This window comes from Alligator sinensis, unplaced genomic scaffold (assembly GCF_000455745.1).
Source record: "Alligator sinensis unplaced genomic scaffold, ASM45574v1 scaffold428_1, whole genome shotgun sequence".
Classification (NCBI taxonomy): Eukaryota; Metazoa; Chordata; order Crocodylia; family Alligatoridae; genus Alligator; species Alligator sinensis.
This window is the reverse complement of record NW_005841919.1, coordinates 1,688,417-1,699,376: the sequence shown is the minus strand read 5'-3', so window position 1 is coordinate 1,699,376 and position 10,960 is coordinate 1,688,417. Positions and strand designations below refer to the sequence as shown.

At 43.9% G+C, this 10,960-nt stretch overlaps 1 protein-coding gene across 4 annotated transcripts in view; it reads left to right on the top strand.

Moving 5' to 3' along the window:
• Window positions 1–10,960, top strand: part of COL15A1 (collagen type XV alpha 1 chain) — a 337,165-nt gene that overhangs the window by 272,594 nt on the left and 53,611 nt on the right. For all 4 annotated transcript variants that reach the window (XM_006018966.2, XM_025198310.1, XM_025198313.1 and 1 more), the window contains 4 exons: window positions 5,204–5,239; window positions 6,849–6,911; window positions 8,200–8,277; window positions 8,375–8,410. In XM_006018966.2, the coding sequence (XP_006019028.1) occupies window positions 5,204–5,239; window positions 6,849–6,911; window positions 8,200–8,277; window positions 8,375–8,410 (213 nt within the window). The remainder of the gene's footprint in view (window positions 1–5,203; window positions 5,240–6,848; window positions 6,912–8,199; window positions 8,278–8,374; window positions 8,411–10,960) is intronic.

Here is a 10,960-nt window from a genome sequence, read left to right as displayed (position 1 = left end):
TTCCCTACATTAATTTAAAATAGTTTCTAAAAACCCAGGAGAGGTAGGAGATTAGAGGTGGACAAGTTGTAAAACCAAACTGCAGGTGCCTGCCTAACCTGAGATTGGAGAAATAGTGCAAAAAAAAAAAAAAAAGTGGCCTAAACAGCCACAGCTCCCATCCATTTCAAGGAGCAAATCTTTCTATTTTTTAAATTCAACCATGTTAAGGTACGTTTTTTCCCTTGTAAGTAGAAATGCTGAACCATTCTAAATGAGATTGTTCACATGGCATTTGTAGTTGGGGGTGAAAAGTTAGTTTACAAAAAAGCTTTTCATCTTGGGATTTTACATTTGGTGTTACAGCCAGGATGTTGGGATAGTTCAGTTAAACACATGAAATTCTGGATGTTTCCTGGTACTAAACTAAACCTCTAGCTTGAAGCGAGATTCATCTAAGTGTTCTGGCTGCTCAGTACTATTCCATCTATGCAAAGCAAAGCAAAATTGGTCTTAAGATTAGTTTTGAGGTTTGGTCCTTGCAATCTTTTGACCCAGTAACCAAGCATACTTTTTCATATCTAACTCAAATTGACTATATCTTATGTATTTATTTTCTTACATACTTCTATTAATTTCAAATGCTTGAATCCATAATACAAGTGAACACAATTATACCCTGATGTACTTCCGTTCTATTCCCATTTAAAATTGGAAGAAGCTAAATGTGTATATTGGATGGCAAAATTTAGCTTCATGAAGCTAGGGACCTACCTACTTTGTGGGTTTGCGAATTTTGCGGAAATTCTGAAATCCAGGACTGTCCACAATATCCACAAAATCAGAAATAAAAAAACTTAGTAAAAATAAATTGCTGGCTCCCCAATGGGAGCCAGCAGTCCTCACTGCTTTAAGGGAAAAAGTGCTGGGTAGTAGGGTGGCACAAAGGGCAGCAGATAAGATGGCTGCTGCCCCCTTGTTCCTTTTCCCCCTGCCAGGGCCTCTCCACCAATCAGTGCCAAGGGGTGGGGCCTCACAAAGGGGAAGCTAGCAATCAAGATGGCTGCTGCCCCCTCGTGCCTCCTCCCTCCCGGGACTGCTCTGCCAGTCAGTCCCAAGGAATGAGGCTGCCATGAAATGACCACAGAATTAGAACTTTACCCTGTGATCAACCCACAAAACTTGGTAAGTCCCTACATGATTTAGATAGACCCCTACACATCACTGTAGTTTGATTGATGTTTTTATCTTAAGAATTATATAAAATATATACTTTTTCTATCCTTCAATAAATTTGAGAAAATAACATTAGACTTAATTATCATTTTCATTCCAGTATCTCTGTAGCTATCTTAGAATGTTATGCTATCACCCATCACAACAGTAATGGAGTACCTACCATGTGAGATCATTAGCAAGCATGAGGTCTCTAATGTACTATTCAGAGTCCCTGACATTTCTCCCTCTGAAATAAAAGCTGTACTTCAAGTAGAGTTTATGATTTAGATCTTTTTTTTTTTTTTAAAGAAACAAATTTGTTCATTTTTGCTCCTGTGGGAGAAAGGAAAGAGGCAACGGCTAGGGATTGGTTGTGTAGTTGGAAAGTGTCTTTGTTGGGTGTCATTCATTGCTGGAAAAAATTTCAGAGAAGAAAGTTTTGAAGAGCTGTCTAAAGATGGTCAGACACTGGACCTCCTTGGGAAGTCTATACTATACTAGACCCCCTTGACCAAAAATGGACTCGATGTGCAAATGGCACTTAAGTCATAAGAAGGCAAGCCACTGTGCATTAACTGGTGCCTGTGCAACACTTGGTGAAGAAGTCTGTATTCTCATTAGAGAAGAGTTCAAGGTTTCTAATTTTCTGTTGCTCATATGAAACAAATTTATTTTTGAAGTCTTGTTGCCAATGGCCTCAGGCTTTTGCAATATGGTTTTGAGATGCTAACTAATGTATGAGAGTCTGAAGTTCCCAGGCAAAATCTTTTGGACAAGACAAATTAGAGAAGGATAATTTAAAATAGACGACTTTCCTAAATTTAATGAAATGGATTAATATATGTTTTTATATACTTGGTCAACCTTTTAGGAAAAGATAGTACACTTTTTTGGTATTTTTGACAGGACTGCTGAGGGAGACCTGAAAAGAGTAGAGGAAAAGTTGTTAAAGGGAAAGAAAATTTATGCTTATAGAATCACATTAGAAAAATTTCTCCAAGCTGAACAAAATTGTACCTTATATACTTTTTCCTTTGTGTTTTGGGGGTTATTTTACTTCCTTTATCGATGTTTTAAATACAGATTTTAAAAAAACCCTTTAACACAAGGGGGAAACTTTGGTCCACCTTAAAAGCAGACTAAATCTGAATTGTCTCCTTGAGTCTGGAAAGTTCTGTTTCAAAAGTTGTTCCTGCCACCTTCCCTATAACCTGTGCATTGGGATCTGCCAGACTTTTCCATCTCCATCTCCTCCAGGTGCTCTTTTTTACAATAGTTCTGTGTGGAACCCAGCAATTCTGAAAGCATTTCTGCTAGACTAACTGCTGTTTAGCATGTCCCCCACCATGTTTTGCACCAAAAATGCAGTTGAGTAGTGCAGATAGTCCTAATTCAATTAGCCCTACCTGTATATCTCTACACAAGACACTTTACTAATTACTGTGCAGTAACTGTCTGCATCTCCATGTGCAGATGCTTACTGCACAGTAATTGGCTCTAATTGTGATAAATTTACTACCTGCAAATTCAAGTAGCAAATTTACTTGCAAGTTGGTCCTTAGCAGTTGTGCACACATAGACACCTGACCGAAAGCAAATGTGCTCTTGGGCAGCAGGGGGTGGGAGATTGCTTCCTGCCTCTGAGAACTACCTGCTGTCAGGGTGGGCTCCACCACTGGAGTCGGTGTGGGGATAATGTCCCCCTGCCCTGGCAGCAGGGAGCACTCAGCACCAGGTCTGTGATCATGAGACTGGCACTGGGAGATGCTTATAAGAATTTTATAAGGATCTCCCAACCCAGCCTAGCAACTGTGGGACTTCAGGCTGGGAGATAAGGATTTCCCAGTGCCATCCCCATGATTACAGAGCTGGAACAGGGAGAGAAGGATCTCCCCGCCTGGGTCCCACAATCATGGGGCTTGGGTTGGAAGATAAGGATCTCCCTACCTGGCCCCACACCTGCAGAGCTGGCGCTGCAAGGGAAGAGTCTCCCAGCCCAGGCCCTGTGATTGTGGAGTGGGAGCTGGAGCTCCCTGCTGCCAGGGCAGGGGAACATTGTCCTTGCCCCGGCTTCGGTGGCAGAGCCTGGTCCAGCAGCAGGCAGCTCCCAGTGGCAGGGAACAATGTCCCAGCCTCCACCAGGAGACAGAGGAATGTCCAGGGTGCTGCAGGGGCCTCTTGCAGGGCCATGGGGAGCGGGAGGAGTCTGCTGCTAGGAGCAGCATATCTGCTTTTGCATCCCTGCACAAGTAGACATATACCCGGGAGACTTTACTCTCCTGTAGGTTCAGTGCCATAGCAACAAAGTTGGGTGCCCAGGGCAAAGCCTGCCCTTGCTCTGTGCACAGATCTGAGGGGCACATGCCCCCCATGCTTGCCCAGGAGTGCACGGTGGCAGGAGCCACTCTCCCTCCATTTCCGTGCCCCCCCGAATGAGCCACTCGTGGCACCATCCTGCACCAAACCCTGGCAGTGCCTGTTTGTGCCTCTTCACTTCAGTGCCCAGGGCAGTCTCCCTGTTTGTCCCCGTCCCCCGCACTTGCTACAGCACTGAGTAGGTTACTCAAGAGTAAATTGCATGTGTAGACACACCCTGTTTTAGTTAAGTAACTACAGCAGGCAACATGGTGGGCTGCAGAGAAAACAAACAGACCCCTCAGAACTCCCCCAACTGGGAAGGAAAACCAGCAGGGGCAGGGATAAGCTGCCAGCATCACCACAACTAGAATGGCAGAACTGACCCATCTGATCTAAGCTGGACAGTTAAGATTACTTTTTTGTATGTAGAATAGCTGCACATTCTTAAATCTGCTGTCTGGGGAATGGCAAGAGGGAGCAGGAAGGTAATGGTGTGTTATCCATACCTCAGAATTACAATTCAGAATCCAAAGGGCTCTCAGGACAGAATTGCATATCACCTAGTAGACAACACAAATTGCAGCTTGAGACCAATAGTAAATTATAATGCTATTGTATAGGAGAGATTCTATTATCCCCCTCTGGAAACATGAGTGCCTGCATTATTGGAATAGGTTCTCCTTCCAGAGACATGCAACTATCTGGATATTCCCATAACAAGGTGGCTCAGAGTTAGGGCTAGTTCTATGCCACCTTTTGGGCATCTAAGTGGACTTAGGTACCTAAATATGATTCTGTTAAACCCTGTTCAAGTCTCTAAGCATCTATTAATACATCTACTTTTGTAGATCTTACCCTTAAGATTAAGTCACAAAAAAACAGGAGCAGGACCAACCCATCTACTGTATTAACAGTTCTTCAGGAAGTCAAACTGGATGGAATAGAATTGCACTTAGGAGCCAGTGGGTGTGTCTACACAAGATGTTTACTGCAGAGATGGCTAATAAAGTATCAGTGTCTACACATCCAGTGCTATTAGGCTGGAGTAAACTAATTAACTCTGCCATAGGATAGTATTGCCCAACACAAATACTATCCTATGGCGGAGTTATTTATTCTACCACTACGTATGTGTAAATACTGCGCCTGAGAGCAATAAACTCCAGCACAAATTGCGCTGAACTTTATTATGTCAAATGAATTTCATGCATAGATGTGCCCTGTGTCTACTTACCTGCCTAATAGGAGGGATAAAATTTGGCCCTTAATCTCAAGCACCACTTCAGTCATGCACAATGTAAAACAGAATTCGGACCTCACTACCATCGATGCAGCAACACTGATCTATGGGCTGCCTGCCATAGATCAGGCAGGACTTGCTGGATTCCTTAGCAAAGGGATTAAAGGAGACAGAATTAAGGTTGTGTATGTGTGCAGTATGAGAAATGTCACCTCAACTCAGCCCTTCCCTGTTTCTTGTCCCCTTGCAAAACATTATAGTTTACTTCCCAAAACTCCAGTGCTGAAAATGTGAAGGGCTTTCAAAATTAATACAACCTTAATGGAGTGAAGTTGGTTTATGGAACATGCACAATCCATTTTGCAAGTCTATAACATGTATTTATGGGAGTATTTTTGTATTTTCCAGGGGCCAGATGGCAAGCCCGGTCTACCAGGATTTCCCGTAAGCACTGTGTTTTTAGGTTTTAAGTCAGTTATTAATTATGTGAATTAGCTAATTAATGTTTTAAAATGTGGCATTGTACAAAATTTGTTCAAATCCTGACAAATACTGAAACCTCATAAATGTCAAATGGGAAAATGTAAGTTAGATAAAAATAGGTAGAATGTTACAGTTATTGTAGTAATAAACACCTGCTAAGGTAGGTTTTAAAAGATGCAGTACCCATTTTGGAACAGGAATATCTTGACATTTGTACCTAACACTTGGGTTAAATTTAATTCAAACTACATTTCAAATCAGTAATGGAACTTGATAAGGAATTGTCCTAGAAAATTTAATCAAGATAAAACCAAAAGTGGTCTAAAGGAATAGCCTTTAAAAACCTTTAAATTGCTCATATTGTATTTCCTTTGTATTTTTCATGTTAGTTTCATAATTGATTTTAATCCTTTAATACTTTAATACTTTATTTTGTTCTCTTACTGTAAGGTGCCCTAAACCTTTGTTGGTAAGGACAGCATGTAGATCTAATAAATAAATAATACCTTTTTAATGCTTTTTGGGCTATCCTACAGGAGCACTTCTGGTCCACTTCTGGGTCCTCCGCAGAGTGCACAGGAGACCCCGGTTTGGCAACTGGTGCCTCCTGGCTCTGTGGGGGGGCACCTGGGGTCCCCCCATGGCCAATTGCCGAGCCAGCAGGGTGAGGAGGGGGGGTCCCCCGCATGCTCAGCAGTGGACTGGAAGTACTTCCAGTTCACCGCTGAGCACATGGTGAGAGGGTGGGGAGGAGGCCCCCACACTCCTGTGGGATGCTCCATACACCCCACCATTTCAGCATTCACAAGCCATGCCTGGTACCTTGAGGTATGTAGAAAAAACACTTAAAGCTGTGTCTATGGCTGAACCTCTGATCCTCTGAATCAGCATCAAATCTTCAGATTCAGATTCAGCTGAATCGAATCAGGACAGTGATCCGAATCAACTAATCGAATCACTATCCCCCGATTTGGGCCAAATCCGAATCAAATATGGCCCGTTTCGCACACCCCTAGTTGGCAACATGCTAGCAACTTGCTTACTCATTCTCAAGAAGATTATGTTTATAAGGTTCTGGGTATTGTGGTCTAAAATATAAATAGCAAAGCTTGGTTCTTTTATTAAAAATTAACTGACAAGCTTTTAAAAATGAACATAATAAATTGTGCAAGATCCCTAATAATTAACAGAATAGCTGCACATACTTAAATATCATTCTCATCTCTGCCTTAGCTGATAATGTTGTTCCTTAGGAATGCAAGAGAAAGAGATGCTTAAATTCAGCTCATGATGGATGGAAAGCTTCTCAACATGCTTTTAATGGAAGTTTGCGGCACAAAATACAGCCATAGAACAACTGTAAGGGCAATGTTAGAATTATCTGAAGCAGACAGCAGTGGCTTTAGACAAAGGACAGAAATTCCTGGGAGGGTTAACACTGGAGTGAGTGAACATGCAAGATTCCAGTTACCTAAAATTAAACTTGGCAAAATGCAGAAACAACTTATCCTTAACTGATTTCCAAAAAGCTCTGATCTTAAACACAGACTTCTTTTTTCAACTCTTTTAGGGTCCCCAGGGACCAAAAGGTGATGCTGGATTGCGTGGATTGCAAGGGCCAAAAGGACAACAGGTGAGAAGGAATTAGTAGCAGGCCTTGTGTTTTAGGGAGATGAGTACGTTCCAAAATACAACATAGAGAGCTAGTGTCTGGCAGCTTAACTCCTTATCATTTTCATAGTCTGGCAATAATTGTACTGCCACCCCTTCCCCTAAATTTTTAGACATGTACAGCGTGTCTGCACATTGCCATACGGTGACATTGCTATTGCAGAGTGCTTTAGTACTTCCTTTTGGAGGAACAGGAGGGGGAATCACAGAGATACGGGGCTGACAGGGACCTCCAGAAGCCCTCTAGTGTCTAATCTAGCTTCTGCCTGAGCCCTGGCCAGATCCTCCAGTATAAGCACTAGAATCTAAAGAGCAGAGGGTTTGCTCACTGTGGGGCTTGGTACTACTGAAGAAAAAGGCTACCAAGGCCTCCTGCAGTCGGTTTTCCCACCTTTCCCCACAGCAGGGCCCAGTGCTGTGCCTCTCCAGGCCTGAGGCCCGAGGCAGCGCCGCACAGAGCCCACCTCCCCTCCTTCCCCACCCCATCAGCCTTGTGGCAGGGGAGGGTTAGGAGGGGGAGAGCCCTGCCTGCTGCAGCAGTTCTATGACAGCCTGGCCTAGCCTGGGCATGAGGAGCTGGGAGCAATCTGGGCACTCAGCTCCCATGGCCCCAGCCCAAGCTGCAGCTGGCTGGGAAGGGCCCTGCCCCCATGGCCCAGCCCACCCAGTCCTGTCTTGCCCAGGGCTGGGGCTGGGCCTGTGGCTGCGGGCCAGGCCGTCCCAGACAATTTCACAGTTCCCGCAGCCCCAGCCTGAGCCGGAGATGGCTGGGAGGGGCCCTTCCCCCAGGGCCTGGCCTAACTCAGCCCCACCATCTGCCCACCTCACCTGGGGCTGAAACCACTCACTGAAATTCAGGGCCCTGTTGGGGAAGCATGTTGGCAGCAGGGGGCAAGTGGTACCTGTTTTAACTTCCCAGCTGCTGCTTGCCTCACTGCCATGCCTGGATCCACCCTACAGAGTCCCATAGTTCAGAACTAGACTGGAGGGTTGGGTGAGTTTGATACTTCTGCTTTACAGGAATAGGCTTATCATATCATGTTTTAAAAAAGGAAAAACACCCAATACTTTCATTAAATTTCAACTGTCACATGGTTTCCTTTTTCATGGGTGACACTCTCCAACCAACCTCTTATGTTTCAAACTTTTAAGTATTGCTGCACTGACCCTCCCAGTTGAATGAACTATGCAAGTACGACTTTATTGAAAACAGCTTTGTAAAAGTCATACAATTATTTTGTGAATTATAGGGTGAAAAGGGGGAACCAGGAGTTAACATTGCTGCTGATGGATCTCTAACAAAATTGATGAGAAGAAAAGGGCAGAAGGTAGGACAATATTGTATTGTTTTCTTGGTGTGCATATTAGCTGGGCCTGCCAAATAGTTTTTCTCCACCACTAACTTTCTCTCTCTCTTTTTCAAAGGGTGAACCTGGAGTTTTGGGACCAGCAGGACCAATGGTAAAGTCTCTCACGTTTTAAGTACATTGTTTTGATTTGATAGTGATTGCCCAAACTTAAATTCAGTTAGCTTTAATTTTTCAGTGCCATTAAGTAAAGATGGAAAATAATGTTCATACCCACAGACAGCAATGTAATTTGAAACATCTATAGACTTAGTCTTTGTGCATGCAGAAGGCAGGCAGGGTGGTACTTCGGAGCCTAACAAGTTAAGAGGCAGGAGCTTTCATAGGCAATAGCCTACTTTGTTGGCATCTGATGAACTAAGTTGTTGCTTATGAAACTGAGGGTGCAGACAGAAGTGCAGCTCCCAGCTGTAACTCAGAATACTTTCTGCAAAGTGTTCTGAGTTACATGTTACCCCAGACCAAACAGAAGTTTACTGTTGGTTCCAGAGGGAGGGGAATCTAGCTGCGGGCTGGGAGCCTGCAGCCAGGTTCCCATAGCAACAGAATCATAGACAGTTAGGGTTGGGAAGGACCTCAGGAAGTCATCTAGTTCAGCCCCCTGCTCAAATCAGGACCATCCCCAACTTGATCATCCCAGCCAAAGCTTTGTCTAGCTGGGTGTTGAAAACTTCCGAGGATGGAGCTTCCATCACCTCTCTGGGTAACCTTTTCCAGTGTTTTACTACCCTCCTAGTGAGAAAATTCTTCTTAATATCTAACCTAAATTTCCCTTGCTGCAGCTTGAGACTGTTGCTCCTTGTTCTGTCATCTGCCACCACTGAGAACAGTCTAGCTCTTTCAAACTCCGCTTCAGGTAGTTGAAGGCTGCTATTAAGTCCACTCTCAGTCTCCTCTTCTCTAGACTAAATAAGCCCAATTCCCTCAATCTTTCCTCATAAATCATGTTTCCCAGACCCTTCACCATTTTTGTTGCCCTCTGCTGGACTCTCTCCAATTTGTCCACATCCTTTCTCTAGTGGGGTGCCCAAAACTGAACACAGTACTTCAGATGTGGCCTCACCAGTACTGAATAGAGAGGAATAATCACTTCCCTTGAAATACAGGCAACACCTACCAATGCAGTACAGTATGCCATTAGCTGCCTTGACAACAAGGGCATGCTGCTGGGTCATATTCATCTTATTGTCCACTGTAATCCCCAGGTCCTTTTCTGCAGAGCTGATGCCCAGCCAGTCAGCCCCTAGCCTGTTCTGATGCATGGGATTGTTCCATCCCAAGTGCGGGACTTTGCACTTGGCCTTGTTGAAATTCATGAGATTCCTTTTGGCCCAATCCTCCAATTTGTCTAGGTAACTCTGAATCCTGTCCTTACCCTCCAGCCTATCTACTACTCCCCCCCATTTGGTGTCATCTACATACTTGCTGAGGGTGCACTCTATGCGATCTTCCTTGTTGATGAAGACATTGAACAAAGCTGACCTCAGGACTAACCCCAGGGCACTCCACTTGATACCAACTGCCAACTAGACATCAAGCGATTGATTACTACTCTCTGAGCCTGATGCTCCAGCCAATTTTCTATTAATCTTACAGTCCACTCATCCAGCCCATCCTTCCTTAGCTTGCCTGGGAGAATGTTGTGGGAGGCCGTATCAAAAGCCTTGCTAAAATCAAGGTACACCACATCCACCAGTCTCCCTGCATCCACAGAGCCAGTCACCTCATCATAGAATGGCATTAGGTTGCTCAGGCAAGGCTTACCCCTGTTGAATCTATGCTGACTATTCCTAATCACCTTTTTCTCCTTCAAGTGCTTAGAAATGGATTCTTTGAGGATCTGATCCATGATTTTTCCAGGGTCTTGAGGTTGACTGGTCTGTAGTTCCCTGGATCCTCCTTTTTACCTTTCTTAAATATGGGCACTATGGCACCCTTTTCCAATCATTGCTCACTGTTTTCAGGATGGGAGGCAGAAAGGCAGTGAAGAGAGCTCATTCTTGGGGTTCCTCAGCCAGTGCTGAAGGATGGGGTGGCTGAGAAAACCCCAGACTGAGCTCCCTTTGCTCCCTTTCTCCTCATCCAATCTGAAAACAGTGACAAGTTAAGTTATAAGGATCTCCCAACCTGGCCCAGTAACCATTTTTTAAGCTGTTTGCAGCCATGAACATGTGTTTGGTCATGGCTATAGACCATTTTCTGTGGCCAGATTGGGCTAAAATTGCCCCTTCTGTCTGTGTCCCTAATGCCTCTCTGAGCCAGTTAGTCTCTAAGGTACCACCTTGCAGCTAACCACCTCTTTGTGCATAGTACTGTGAACTACTCTAGTTGGTTCAGAATTCAACTTCTGATCCTGCATGTATGTCCATTAATTATGAATAGGATTTCAAAACTTGTACCCAAAGCTAGAAGCTAAATCCATAATTCAGAATCTACATAAGTCTGACCTGATTTTTATAGGTGCCAAGTTCCTACAGTTTGCTTAACTTCAGGAAAAGTGACATTGGATATGATGACCCATTTACAGATTTAGATACTCAGCTTTAAATTTCCAGGTTTAAAATCTTTACTGTATAATGAATGGTACATCTAAAGCTTGATATTTTAGAACAGAAAAAATAAAAAGACTTGACCACTTTCAATG